The following is a 15,487-nucleotide window of genomic DNA, read 5'->3' as shown; positions in this document are numbered from 1 at the left end:
GGCTGAATGAACAACACAGACACACACCACACCACCCCCACACTCCAGAAGGCAGAAGTGGTGTTTTATGGGTACACTGATGGGTTTGGGGGGTTGGAATGTTTAAAGAAGACGTCGGACTGTTTCGGAGCATCTCTGCAGGGCTCCATGAGTTCATTCCTGAAGCAGGCAGAAAGGAGACTGTAGAGAAGGAACCAAAGAAAAGAAAAGATGAAGGCTAAGGACTGTGAAAATCAAATTCAAATGAAAACAGAAAGCCATGCACCTCCCACCTTCATGACCATGGTATGGGAAGGCTAGATGAAGAAATCTCCCTAAACCCTCCCCTGCAGGGGACTCTGAGAATGCATTGGCAAGTGTATGGAGAGAAAAATAAAGGCGGGAGATTTAATAACACATAAAATGTCATCAGCCCCAATTATTCCATGTTCTCTATTAAAGATAATTGAGAAAGCCTGAACAAGAGCCGTGAACCGAGGCTGATGAAGAAATCGGGATCTTATCTGCTTGTGTGCTATGCCATCACACCATTCTTAGCTCTCATTAACGAGTAGTCTGTGTTCCCAGAAGAAGGTGGAGAAATCTTCCTCAGAAAAGGCTTAATCCCTTTAGTCACTTTGTTGGCTGACCTTACTACTCTAGATCATCCCAATACAAGCAACTTCTGCCTAATGAAGGCAAAAATTTAATATCCCAAGTATGGCAAAGTACCATAGACTAGTGTTTGCCAAGAAAGACCAAGAGGCTTTTCAGGTCTCACCTGGTCATCATTTATGTTTCAGTAAGACTCCAAGCAAGGCTTGGTGAGCACTCCAACTGAACTCAGATGAAGACTGACTGCTGAGAACTTAACTCATTTCACCCAATATTTCTTAAGCATCCTTTCTGAGCAAGACACTCAAAAAGCAATCCAACAGTGGTGCCCAGGAGGCATCGCCTCCAGAAAATGCAAGGGAGTTTTCCTGACTATTGAGAGATTCAAATACAAGCCTCTTCTATGTTTTTGTTAAATTAAAGTGGTCCTACATCAAACCGACAAAAAGTCCAATGCAATTCATTGCTTAGAAGACTGGCTTATAATCTAGTACCACTTTCATAAGCTATTACTGGATTACATTACTGGATCAGGACAAGAAATAAGGAAAATTCAGTGGGCCTTCTCTACAGAGGAACACTTTGTAGGATTCAAGACTCATTAATGTCACATTTTAGAGGGGTTTCCTGACAATTTTTGGATTGTCTTTTTGCCTCTTGCATGGAGTGGAGGTTTGCTTTCTTATGAGAGCCCACCATCCTAATATCATAATATGGAGCTTTGTTTTCTGAAATGGTGAGCAGTTCCTTCATGCCTGACTATCTCCCATGGTTCAAAGGAAGAAGTCCTTGGTGTGGAGTGAGAGGACAGGGTATATAGCCCATCTCTTATTATCCTGGTGACTTTGGCAAGTGGGTTTGACCTCTCTGGGTCAGTGTAACCTTATTCTGAGACAATTCCACTAGATGATCTCTGGGATGCATTCTAGCTTGGGATCTATGGTCCTATGATGTCTGTGTCCTTCTGGCTTCAAACTTATGATCTTACGACCTTCTTAGAGATTGGAAATAGCAGACTCTAAAGCACAGGAACAAAAAAGTAAATGGACAAGACTGAGCAGAGCAGAATTGTGGAGCTGGAGGATGGGCCTGGCTTTATTTTAATATCTCAATTCGTATTTCTGTGATTTTGTCAGCCTAGTGAACTCCTAGAATGGAAATTCCCTCCACCAATACATACAGTTATATTGCTATCACTTTGATAAGTTCTAGGGAGTTGGTAGAGACATACTGAGGCTAAATGACTTGCCCACAGTTAATTAAGCTCTTAATGTCAAAGTTGGTATTGTAACCCAGGTTATCATCTTTTTTCAAAGGTCAAAATTCTATCCATTAAAAAAAAATAAAATAAAATAAAAATTCTATCCATTAAAGCTATTCAGTTAAATTACTGCTGGATAGAAGCCTCCATATCACCCAAAGAATTACGGGTCCCTAAGAGGATGTCTAATACTCTCCTATGCTAATGGATCTGAGGCTTCATCAAGCTGGATATTCCCTCCAAAAATACAAATTGCAACTCATCTAGGCCTCTTGGTCTTGCCCAAGTCTTGCCCCATGTCCTCCTGTAAATTTGTATAGGGATGAAACACATACAGCTACCAAGCCACTGGTCATGAAGATATTGGAGGGGGAAAGAGACAGAGACACACAGAGAAAAAGAATGTTATGCAAAAGAGAACGAATGATGAAGCAACAGAAAAACAGAGGAGAAAAACTAAGTGATGTAATTACATTGCAAATATTTCACCATCACCTGGGGAAAATATGCTCCTTTGCCTCTGCCTTGCTCCATATAACTAATTTCTCTTCACTTAAAAGGGGCACAGAACTGATTTCCTCCCAGAACAAAAGCATTATCATTTCTTCTAAGGAAATTGCAGGCTATTACAGTCATTTTCCAAGCTGATTTATTCTTTTCAAATGACTGTCAAAGAAATGGATTTCCATATTCCTTTCTCTACTCATTTATGACACCTTTGAGGAATTTACATGAAAATGGAACAGCTGGAAAACAGTCAAAATCTCCCCAATATGTTTTCTAGAGATTGGTGTTAGGCATCAGAGACAAACATGAGTAAGCCCATTGCACACAGTACACACTGATGCTGGTAGATCACAAGGTCACACACTGAACATAGCTAGTTTCCAGTCTTCAGTTAAAAGCCCATACTTACAACCCCAGGAGCCACGGTTAGTTTGTCCACAGCAAGAAAAACAGGTGATAACATGTAAAGTAATGTATTTCCGTTACTGAGCTCAGGGCCACATGTACAACAAAGCCTAGCATGCACGTAGTCTAGAGATGTCAGCCCTTTCTGTTCATTGGAAAGCAATGGGCTTGTGGAAATTCCCTTTCTGGGAGCCTTGTTCCTATACCCTGGGAGTCAGACTTCGAGCCTGTCGGCTGCTCCTGTTTCTCCAGCAGGAGGACACTCCTCAGGAAGGCCCTCCTTTCAGTCCAGCTCTTTCCTCCTTTCCTCTCAGCTGAGAAAGTCATCTCCCTCTTCCTCCTCCTCCTCTTACTGCTCTGAATTATACCTGCTCCCATTTACAGAGTATTAAATGTCTGCAAGTCCCCTTATATACAGGACCTCCTGTGGGCCCAGTACTATTATTAGTACCATTTGACAGATGTCAAAACTGAGGCTCAGATTTGTCCAGGGTCACACAGCTTGCAAGGGCCTGACGTTGGCCTTCTGGTCTCTGGGTTCCTGCATTAGCTCTCACTGTGTCTCCTAAAGGCTCTCTTCTTTATCCTGATAATTTCCCTCTTTTTCATGCGTATAATCATAGCTCCTATTTATCTAGTACTTGAAGACTTGGAAGTTCTTCCCTCTACTTGGGAAGGAGCGTGTAGGGAGTGAGGAGAGGGAAGTGGGAGAGGGGAGAAGGAACAGTGCCAGTGGGACAGTGATCACATGTCCCAAAAGCCGTGAGAATATCATGGCCTCAGGGGCGAAGTGCTGTCTCCAAACACCAGAAGACTTGCCCATGTTGTTAAATATGGAAGAGTCCCCACAACAATGCTCAGTCCTCACCCAGAGACCTTCCTCTTAGTCTCCATTCATCAATAACATAACATCGTGTTTTGGATGATGCGGCTACCACTCCCACCCACCTGCCCCATCCCCAGCACAGGCAGAAGGCCACCTCTCTTCCAGCCTGGAGAGATTTGGGTGCATATGGTGCTGAAATGTAACCTTGAAAATCCGTCCTTGGGCTTTTTCAAGCCTGATGGGGTTGCCTTTGTGCTCCCTAAGCCCACAGTCCAACTGCCAAAAGGACTCCCTGGGAGCCAAGGCTGAGTGTTGAGCACAGAGAGAACCAGCCACAAGTGTGGCTCTGTCCCAGAGGGGGCCTGTCTGTTACCTGGCAGGGACCACACATAGTAATTAAGCAGGGCAGCTCTGTCAGCAGCCCAAAGCTGGGCTAAGACTCCTAAACGTACTGGTTTGCATATCTCATCATGTCCATAATGATAGATTGGCTTGTGTTTGCTAACTCCTGCCCCCAAGATGGAGTTGAGTGAGTGTGAACAAGATGCTTGCTCTCTATGGATCTCAGTTCCCTCATCTGTAAAAAGAACTGATTAGAATAAATGACTTCAGGTTCAGGTTCCTTCAGTCCTGAAAAAAAAAATCATTCTATATACTTGGGGTAAGGGAGGAGGAAGAAAAAATAAACTGGAGAGAGAAAGGAGGGGGAGAGAAAGGGAGAGAAAAGAAGAGAGAGAGAAAGGAGGAGGAGGGGGAGGGGAGAGAAAAGAAGAAAGAGAGAAAAGTGGGAGAGAGAGAAATGGGAGAGAGGAAGGGAAAAGAGGAGAAAAGAAGAAGAGGGGGAGAGAGCAAGGAACAAGAGAAGAGAAAAGGGAGAGATGGGGTGTAGCTTGGTTAGGCACTAAGAATCCCTAATTTAGAGTCAAGACACTTCTGTTTCCATCTCTGCTCTCCTGAAGACTAGCTGTGGGATTCTGAGCCAGTCATTCATCCTCACTGAACCAAAGCTTCCTCATGTAGAAAATAGAGGCTCTAACAACATACTCTGCTTTGTAAACCTTCTTTAAAAAGAGAGCCATCACTGGGCAATGTTGCCTACACACATCACAAGCCCAGTGATTATCATTCAGGGTAATAAGGAAATCCCCAGTTCCAGTGGACTAAGCCAAAGCCTGGGCCGTTAGAAACTCAACTTGGAAGGAATCATGATGCTCTTTCAAGGACACTGTGGGCTATAGTGACTAAACTGAATTCTGTCTACCCCACGTCCTCAGTTCCATTTTGCCAACAATTGTCTGTCTTGCTTACAGTAGAATTCAGTGTATCGTATTTAAACAGCTTATTGCTGGACACCCATTTCTTCACAAAGGCCAGCTCAAACCTTGGTAGAACAGACATAAAAATGGTCACTTATTGGCCAACATCTCCCCAAATGAGTTTAGATTTGCCACCAAGGAAGACAAATGCCTGTTCATTTCACTCTTCTCCGTGGGCCACTGAGCTAGCTCAATTCCCAGTGTGTAGAAAAACAAATAGTAAGCTCAGTAATGCTGCTTCTGTTTATATTCACATCATCACAGCTAGTCTTCAATTGTCTCAGGCAAGATCCTTTATTATACTTTGCCTTGAGGTAACCACGACTCAGTTTGAATTTCAGAAGCATGTCTGAATTATTCACTTTTCACTTGCTGCAGCCTACGCTCCCAAAGTTTGGAGACTTGATATCATCGAGGGACAAGGTCTTAACCTTGTGAGTAAGTATCCTTTCAGGCACATGGAGAAGTGAAGTGCCAGTTCCCCAATTGTCTTTTCCTGCTCCTCTGTCTCCTCTTAGCCTTAAGCTAGGTAACTTCTTTAAGAGCCTCAAAGACGAGCTCAAACCAATGACATGGGATGTGTTGGTGTACTTTAACAGGGTGGCCAAATAGTGGACATTTTTGAAGGCTAATTTGCATAAGTACTTGTGATAGATACATCAGGAGCTATGTTTAGTCTAGCAAGGAAGGTAGTAGAGCTGGGCTTTATTGTTGGGATAAGGGTCAATTCATTAACCATGACTTATTTTCTAATCCAAGGTCTCAGTTTCTATATTTGCAAAACGACAGAGCTAGACTGGAGAGTTTCCAAAGTCCTTCTCAATTGTAACTTTTTGGTCTTTAGGAAATCTTCCCAGACAAGAATCTTCAATTGGCTTCTGTGAAATGGGTACCCATTGCTCCTGGTTCTGCCTTCTGGGGCAAAGTAGAAAGATTCTAATCACTACTCAACAGAACAGTCCTTCAGACATTGGGGTAAAGCTATCATCACCCCCTGAGTTTTCCTTCTCCAGACTAAGCACACCCAGTTCCTTCACTGGATCCTCCTAAGAAGGTGCTCCAGACTCTTAACCTCCTGACTTCCCTCCTCTCGACATGCTCCATCTTATCAATATTCTTTAACTACCATGGATTGAATGTCTGTCCCCAGAGCAAAAAGACCTGGCTTTTTTCCTAGTTCAGCCACTGAGCAGCACGTCCTCAGAACAGAGATGTGCCCAATTCAAGTCTGCCTCTGCAACCCTGAGCAGCTTCTAGACCATTCACTCCTCTGGGTGATTCTCTAGGACTATAATTAGAGGGAAAGAGGGCAACTAGGATTCGAAGAGAGAAGTTTCTCCTCTTGAAGTTTCCTGTGTCAGTGAAACCACAGGCCTAGTTCTTATCCTGTTCCAATTCATTTACCACTAACAAGCTCTGAGACTTTGGACATGTCCTTTCTACTCTCTGGGCCCATCTATCTCCATCTTTCAAATGGGAGTGAAGGATTTGGAGCCAGGTCCCTCATCGCCTTGCCTTCCCAGTAGTCCCAAAACCCAGGCTGCCCAGACCACCTGGGCAGGCCGAAGAGTGACATTATATAGGCCATGCCTCTTGGATGAGGTCAGAGTCACCAAATACAGGCCTGCCCTTCCCCTGCCTCCTGACTTCTCCAGACCTTCCATCTGTCTGCAGCTATGTTTTCTAGACCCCTGCACCCTTTCGTCTGCCCTGGAGCTGACTGCCTAAAGCATCCTGGCCCTTTCAGAGCCATTTTACATGGGCTGGCTCCTCCAATGAGAATGTGAGCTCATTTTTTCTCTTTGTAACCCCAACATTTAGCACAGCATTTGGTATATAGTAAGTGCTTAATAAATGTTGTTTCTCCTTCCTCCCTCCCCCATTCAGTCAGTCATGGGTCTTCTACTACTTGGCTGTGTGACCTTGGACAAGACACAACCTCCCTTTCAGACTCAATATCTTCCTGTGGAATAGCAGGGTAGCAGGCTAGGTAATCTTTGATACTCCATCAAGCCCCCAAACTCTACCTTTGATTTCTGGCTGCTCTGTGCTATAGGGAGGCACAATCAGGAAGGAGAACAGTATGAAAATGAGCTTTGCTCTGGAAAGACCACATCTCCCACTGTGGGATGATGGCTTCTGCCTTCAGCTCTTGTTAGGGTGTCAAGGGAGAGAAAATTTCCCCTCTGTGAAATTCTGAAACACTTTTTCTGCTTCCTAGCCCGCTGATCTACCAGTGACACAGAAATACATGCCAGCAGAATTCCACACCTTTTTCATCAATTGTTGGCAGGGCTTTGCTGGAGGCTTATGTTGGACTCCCATTCTGTTGCTCCTTTTTTAGTGAAGATGCAGCTCTGGCTGAACCAGAGCCCCACTCTGTACTCCCCCTAGCTCTGTTATGGGGTACGGACACCTGAGACCGTCAGTTGAACTTTTTCCACTAACATTCAGAACTGCCAAAGCAAACACCCATCCCAGGATGTGGGACATGGGTGGGAAATCTTGTTAGGAAGACTGTGTCCACACCTCACCCTCAATTCCAACCTCATTCTTGCTTTGTCCTTCCTAACACAATAAGCAAGAGGGGTGTGAAGCCAAGAAAGCAGCTTCATTGTGTCTGGGCAGTGTGCTGCCACTGAGACCAGGGCCTAAACCAGCCATATCTGAAGTGAGGCTAGGAGGAATGTCCTTTCTCTCTGTAATGCCACACTGCCCGCAACTTGCTAGGGCTACAGGCTAGAGAGGCCTCATCCCTGTCTCTCAGGCTGTCTCAGGTACAGCAAAGTGAGGGTGTGGCTACACTCACTGTTTTTGGAGTAGGTGCTGATGCTGCTGCTGCTGCTGTTGCCTGTAGGTCTCAATGGTGTGCTGGGGTAGGTACTGCATGAGTTCCAGGGACTCCTTTATCTTCAGCAACATTTCATAAGTCTCCCGGCCCCTCACCTGTGCGGAAGGACAAGAGGAAGAACGTGATTATCGAGGGAGCTGGAGTTCTTAGAGTCAGCCTTGCATGGTAGATGGAGTGCTGGGCTTGGAATCAGGAAGCTGTGGGTTTGAATCCCATCTCTGATACTAGCATGCCATGTGACTGTAAGCATGTCAGTTAACTCTCTGAACTTCAGTTCATATTTTACATCAGTAAAATATGGGTAATAATATCTATGTTATCTACCTCAGCGGAGAGCTGTGAGGCTCGAAATCATGGGTATAGGACAGCTATTAAATGGTCAACATTTACCTATCACTGAAAATATCCAAGCTACCAGATCTTAGTCAGGGGAAAAAGTCAACAGAGCAGAAATCAGAAAACCCAGAATTTTAGCAAATTTTGACTCTCAAAGGGCAAAGGAACGAACTCTTGAATTGTCTCAGTGTTTCATCAGTCTCCGTACATTTAGCATTTCACGGCTAAGCAGAATCCTTTTATTATCACCACATTTTAGTTTTTTTAATTTCTCTAAGGGTTACCACATCTGTATCTATATTACATATATATATATACACACACACACATACATACATATTCTCTCTCTCTCTCTCTTTCTATGTCTATGAGTATCTGGATGGATTGGATTAACCTTATCAAAATCAGCTGTAAATTTCCCTGGGGTGGTTCATCCACTTTGTGGATGTTTGTTAAATTATTCTTCCCAGTCTGTCTTCCCCTTATATTCAGCACCTTTCCAGGCTGCTCAGTGATGGTCTGCAAACTCTACTAACCTGTACAAGACACAGTCAGGATTATAAACCTGCTAGTGAAAATCCAACCCACGTAATACCTTCCCAAAACTTCATCTGATGGGATCTACCTTGGCTCAAGCCTTCATTGCATCACACTTAAATATCTTTTGAGTAAGTTTGTTTTGTTTTGTTTTGTTTTTTTGATGAGTAGGACTGACCCCGAGAGCTGCATGCATATTAAATATTTCAATGCACATAATGGTATAAACCAATATTTGTAATTTATCGTGCTGGTTACCATGAATGCTGCACCCACTGAAAATTTTGGTGCAGGGCCTTTGTGAAGTTCATACATGGAAGAATACACCTAAGGGAGAGCTCAGCCCAAGGGTGGCACACCCAGACCTGTCTGGCTGCTTTGGACTCCACCTCACTGCAGCTCCCACTCAAATCCCAAGGCTGACCTCTCCCTGGGTCTCCAGTGATCTGCTATGGCATTCACATAGCATGACCTCTGGCTGAGAAAGTTCAAATAACTGGGTACACACTGTCCTCATTGACAATCCTATAACCTGACTGGGTGAACGTGGCACTCAAAACTACAATTGACTTCTTCCTGAAGGGTAGAATCCTAAGGGGTTTCCATTAAGAGTGCCATTTTTGGTCTCAGTCTGAATTTTACCTTCACAAACTATGTCCTGGATAAACCTTAACATTTCTAGCTCTCAATTATTCCTAAATGGCTTATTCATTTTGTGCATTCTCTTTGCCTAAATTTTAGTCCTAGTCTGGTTTTTCCTTGCTATCTGACTCATTTCTAGGCTACATCCTACCACTGCCATGTTGGACTTCAGATCCATTTTTTTTATGATTCTAAACCAAGCATGGGAGAAGTGATAAATCTGGGAAATGGGAGCAAGTAAAGAATGGATACAAACCACATGATGTATTCCCAAACAAAGCCCATTGATGTCTAGGAAGGTGTTAACTCTAGATTATTTGCCCCTTTTTTCTCCCTTCATTCCACTAGATAAGTGATCAGTCTTTGAAGCTGTCAATCAACCTATCAATAAACATTTATTCCATGCCTACTGTGTGCCAGACACTCTGCTAAGTGCTAAGGATACAAAGAGGCAAAAGATAGCCCCTGCCTTCCAGGAGATGACAATCTAATGCTACCAAATGGCTGAACCTCAGAAGCAGATATATTTTTCTCAATGCAAATGACCCCAAAGGAAATGTATCATCTTTAACTTTGATGCTTTAGTACCCTAAGGTCCATGGTGCCTGTCCATTGAACCTAGAGCTGAACCCTCCTGTTTGTGTTGTCTCCCTCTTTAAGAATGGGAGCTCTTTGAGAGCAGGGGCTGGGTTGCTTTTTTTATCTTTGATCCTTAGCATAGTGCTTTACAAATAGATATCACTTAACAATTTTGTTTTTTTGTCGGCCAATAAATCAGGAGTTGGTAAGGAATTCATTTTAAAGCACATGCCAAGGGAAAAGTGTTCCAGACATTGTACTCACCGGCAAGTACAAGAGCTCATCATCAGGGGAGCGCCGTTTCTTGATTGACGTCATCTGGATGCCATGAGTGTTCTGTCGGAAAGCTGTGGGCAAAGGACAAGTGACTCTCAGCACATCTCACGGGCAGCAATGCTTCCGCCAGACAGATGGGCACCAGCAGCATGTCAGTGCTGCACTGGCTACCCTTCTTGCCAACCATTTTATTGGTTAGGGGGGAAAGTGAGTACAAAATTGGCATGATGAAATAAGTCTAGGATGCTAAGGAATGACCTGTGGTTTAAATGCCATCCCTGCTGTCATGAGGGTAAAAGGAGGCAGCTTCTAGAAAAACACCGGGCAAAATTTGAAGTTCTGTGTCAAGGTCAACTTGTATTATTATTAAATCTTACAAAATCTTACAAAATTAAATCTTACAAAATTAGAAACAATAAAATATTCCTCCCCACAGCTAAATTCAAAGAATCCTCTGCATTTTAAAGTAGCAGAAAACATTTTATATAGGATTTTGTCCCTTCTCTATTCTTTCGATGTGTGGGAGTGAGGTGGATATTAGCTCTGCCCCCACCCCCACAGTCACAAAAATATACCTCTATGGAGAAAATACTCAGGTACTGCCACATAAGAGATAAATACAAAGCATTGCTGTGGGTCATCAATAAGTGGAAACTAAGGCCAGAAGGGGACTTGGAGAATATCCAGTCCAATCTGCTTATTTTATATTTGAAGAAACCCAAGCCCAGAGAGGGCAACAGATTTGCCCAGGATTATAGGAACATCCAGTCACTCAGTGAGCTTCCTGAGGTGCCTTCAAAGTCAACTCATCCAAGTTCCTTGCTTTAGAGTTGAGAAAACAGACTCAGAGAGGGGAAAATGACTTAGGATCCTAGGCTATGTAAGTGGATTCAAATCCACATCCTAAGGCTATGGCTCCTTCGCTCCAGCCCAGTGCCTCTTATGAAGATTCACACAAATCCTTTCTTGCTCAGTCTCTAGACTTTCTGGGGAGCAGTAAGCAAGACACAAGATTGAGACCTAGAAATAATGTCAGAAGCCTGGCTCAAGACAGGTGAAGACTCATAATCCACATCAAAATCACATTTAAAGTTATTTCTTTGAGGGAATACCTTGGGAAATATCTGTGACAGAAACCCAGTGTATATATGTATGTGTGTATGTATATGAATATACACATATGCATATATTTCTATATGTATATTGTGCATGTGCATGCATGTGTGTGTCTGTGTGTCTGTGTCTGAGTGTGTGTATTTAGCAGCCAGGAGTTGAAAATGGAGGGTTGGTGCTATTACTATATAAGATAATGGAGTCTGATGGCCATTTCTTGCCCCTATTGTTAACCAACAAAAGAGATTATTTATCTTTTTAACCAAAGGAAATGTATCACCAAAGGGTACACCAAGCTAATTATTCCCATCTGTGGAGTCCTGGTGAAAATTTTATGGGCAGTCACAGTCCAGCCTAATTGGATGGAATGGTTACACTCAGATTTTATCCAAATTTGATTCAGGCAGTAGTAGCAGAGGAAAATATCTCTGTCTCTTCCCATTATGTGTCATTCTCAATGAAAACTTTCTAAAAGTCCTCTTTGAATGTCCAGCCAATGTGGTGGAGGCCTCCTTCTGATATTAAACTTATTAGAAAGGAGGGGAATGGAAATAGCATTAGGTGTATCCATCAATTAATCATTCACCTTTACTATGTGCCCCAAAATCTTTTTTTATAATATATTCACAATTGTATTATTACATCACTTTTCACATTCAAATAAAAAAATATTGATTTTTTTTGGTTCAGACCCCAAATAAGCCATTTTCCATGATACTGACAAGCTGCTGAGATTGTATCTTGCTTGATATCCATGCTCAGGAGTTGAGAGAGTCAAGTGAATCTCTTTCTTCCCACCTGTCTGAGCTTTGTGTACTTTTGACACAGAGGAGAGCCTTCAAGCTCCCCCCGACCAACCTACTTTACAGTCATGTGAAAAAGTGAAATAGTAAAAAAAATGGTATCTTATATTGGTTTGACCTCTTAGGCATGAGATTATGAAAGAGGTGGACTACACAGTTTGGCTCTGGGCTATCTTTCTACACTTACTTCACATTCCTCCCCTGCACACACTCTTCCCCCTAGTCAAAGCCGATTTTGGAGATCTCCCTTTAGACTGTGAGCTGAGCTACTTGGGAAAAAGGACTGATTTTGACTTTCTTGGCATGCTCAGTTCTTAGAATACTGTTTGGCAAATAGTAGGCACTTAATAAATGCTTGCTGACATGACTTGATTTTCTTGAATTTATTATTTCACCTATAATCTCAATGCCTTTAACAAGAATATCGACTTCTTTATCCAGTATCCTTTACTATGCCTGCAATCCACATTCTCTTCACCTCTACCTCTTGGAATCTTGATTTTTTTTCAAGGTTCTGCTCAGGTGCCATTTCCACTACACAGCCTTTTTTCATCTCCTCTTTCCTCCTTTCCCTCACCTTGTCTCCCACTGGGGTAGTATGCACTCCTTCATTATTCCTTATGTCTGTACATTGAGCACAACCACCACCTCCTACAGTATAGCATAAGCTCACCGAAGTCAGGGAGAGTTTGTGTCTCCAGCACTGAACACATCTGCTTTCATTCAGCAGGTGCTTGAGAAGAGGATATTGATTCTGCCCTTCCATTTCAGCATCAGTGTTCCCTTTTTGTCTCTTCATCCAGTATATCTTTCGTCGCTCCATAGGTTTGAAGGTACAAAGAAAGCTTTTGTAAGGCTCAAGAGTTTCTGGTATGTCATATTTTGTGGAGTGGGAAGGTGGGTATTTGGAATGAATTTGCTTTTCTCACTGAGAAAATTGCCCATGACCAAATACAGTAACATCAAACACTCAGATAACCCGTGAGACTCATTAGACTCCTCCTACAAGTTAAAGACACTTTGTGGAACTGCTGACCAAACATTCCTGCTACACGTCAGACCTGAACTGTCAAAGTCATTCACAGCAATATCATGGTGGGTTAGTTGGGTTCACATCTCCTGGCCTCCTAGAGCATGAATTTGATTTGGTTTCTGGGGGATGTTTTTTGTTGTTGCTGTTTTTAGAGGACACTCTTCCATGTCCAGTGTTCATACTGTTGAGGAAATCTTGCCATGAGAAGTCAGTGCCTGATGCTGAATCTCAAGATTCTTTATGATTTATCCCACAAGGGTAGATGTTGATGGCTTCCTCATAATACATTTGTTTCCTTTTGGTTATGATACCATCTGCGACATTTACCATTTGATGGAAATTTCCCCATCTTTGGATAAGCATCGATTCCCCAGATGCATTTCAAATCACAGAATATCCACAACAGATTTTTTTTTGGTGGGGGGAGACAGCCACTCTTCCCAACGTCATCTTCTTAAACACCACTGATATTGTCTTACATTGTACATGATGTGGCAGAGTCCCAATATATTGGTTTGACTGTCCCAGATGGGGAGAATGAAACACTATAGAACTTCTGACAGTTCTGTTCCATATGGAGGCTTGTTAATTACCCATTTTCCTCTACCAATGCTGGTTGAGATAATTTCTGAGTTTCTGGCCTCCTTGATGTGGCAATTATTTTTCAACAGTTAAACTTCTCTAAGGAACGGCTACAGTGAGAATTGATATCTTTATTTATTTGTCCATTTCCCACTTTTTAAGATTGATACCTAATTTAAATACAGGGTGTTCCTAAAGTCTGGACACATAGGTAAAAATGCATATTTTCAAGAAATGAAATGAATGAAATTTTCAACATTTTATTTAATTGGAATATGAACAAATAATATCTTCAATATGACTTCCATCATTTGTGATGCAAAGGTTGATGTACTTTGCAAGATTCATGTGAACTTGATGCAATAACTCCACACTTCCACTAATTTTAGTACAATCACTCTTTATACATTCAATCAAGTGTGTTACATCTATGATTTTCATTGAGTACACCTTCTTCTTTAGCATAGCCCAGAAAAAAGAAGCCAAGGAGGCTAAGGTCTGTTAGTATTCCAATTCTTTCAAAATGCACATTTTTGCCTACGTGTCCAGACTTTAGGGACATCCTGTAGTTTGCCCTGGAGCTGGCGTTGGAGCTAGTATAGGAGGGGGGAAAATAAGGAACATTGAACTTTGAGTCAAAGAACCTGGGTTCACACCCTAGCCTTGTCAGTAATTAAGTCACTTTGGACAAATCACCTTTATCTCTGTAACTGTGAAAGGAGAGCTTTGGACTGGGTGATCTCTATGGTCCTTTGCTACTAGAAATCTAGAGTCTTGGCAATCATGATCTTTTCAGCTTTGTCCTGTCTTCTCCATGGATCTTTACTTTGCATTTTCCTTTCATTATTCATCAGATAACCGTACCAAAACAGCTGATTCTAGAATGGCAGCTATGTCAGTAAGCAGTCATTTGCCTGGTATGACAGAAACAACTTCAATATTTTAGGTTGTTGTCCATTAAACACTTGCCATCATTAGTGCTGTCACCTTCACTAAAAGAAAGTGCCAGATGTATAGGCGTGAAGCATTTGAGTAAGCAATAAGCCTTTGGGTGCTTTCCTTTGTTGATCTTCAATCCTACTTTCCAACATAGCTTTCCAGTCCTCCCTGAGCACATTTGATTTTCTCAGTCAGACAATATTAAAGTATATGTTGATTTAATTTGGATGCTCATCAAGTTCCTCCTAGACTTTCTCTGGGTCCTCTCCAGTGGATGCTGATGCAGAAGCTGCAATTATCTTCATGGTGGTCTTTCTGCTTACACCCAACGCAAACACTGCAGAGCAAGACAAGCGAGTATCCCATACAATAACGTTGGTTGCTGCCTTTCAGGACTTTAGTAAACCAACACCTTCAGCTCTTTTTTTTTTTCTCTCTAAGGTGAGGCTTGGAAACAGCCTTTCATTTGCCTACAACACTTGATGTCTTCTGATTTCCTTTTTGTCCAAGATGACAGTGTGTATCTGGCAACCAACAGTTGGGCAAAGGATTCACATTCAGCACAGTGAGTTAAATGAATGTTTATGGACATCATAAAAATTGTGCGCTTTTAAATTCTTTCCAGCTTCTTTTTTAGCCATTATCCCAGTGGAACTGCAGAAATGAAAGAGAGCTTCATAATCCTGAGGGGGATTTTGTGCTGGGACCCTGTCTGATTTCATGGATGAACATTGATGTGTTTTCCTACCCACAGGGTTTTTGCCTCACCCATCTCCATATATTTGTGTATTATATGTATGTATGTGCATACATGTACATACGTGTTTATATGAATATAAGCATATATACATGTACGTGTGTGTACACATACACACACACACACACAC

At 42.4% G+C, this 15,487-nt stretch overlaps 1 protein-coding gene across 2 annotated transcripts in view; it reads right to left on the bottom strand.

The window, feature by feature from the left end:
• The window catches only part of TP63 (tumor protein p63), a 244,150-nt gene that overhangs the window by 13,193 nt on the left and 215,470 nt on the right, over positions 1-15,487 (bottom strand). For both annotated transcript variants that reach the window (XM_036756087.1, XM_036756088.1), the window contains 2 exons: positions 10,119-10,201; positions 7,719-7,855 (listed from right to left, as the gene is read on the bottom strand). In XM_036756087.1, coding sequence (XP_036611982.1) covers positions 7,719-7,855; positions 10,119-10,201 — 220 coding nt within the window. The remainder of the gene's footprint in view (positions 1-7,718; positions 7,856-10,118; positions 10,202-15,487) is intronic.

This window comes from Trichosurus vulpecula, chromosome 4 (assembly GCF_011100635.1).
Source record: "Trichosurus vulpecula isolate mTriVul1 chromosome 4, mTriVul1.pri, whole genome shotgun sequence".
Classification (NCBI taxonomy): Eukaryota; Metazoa; Chordata; class Mammalia; order Diprotodontia; family Phalangeridae; genus Trichosurus; species Trichosurus vulpecula.
This window is presented reverse-complemented; position numbering and strand designations above follow the sequence as displayed.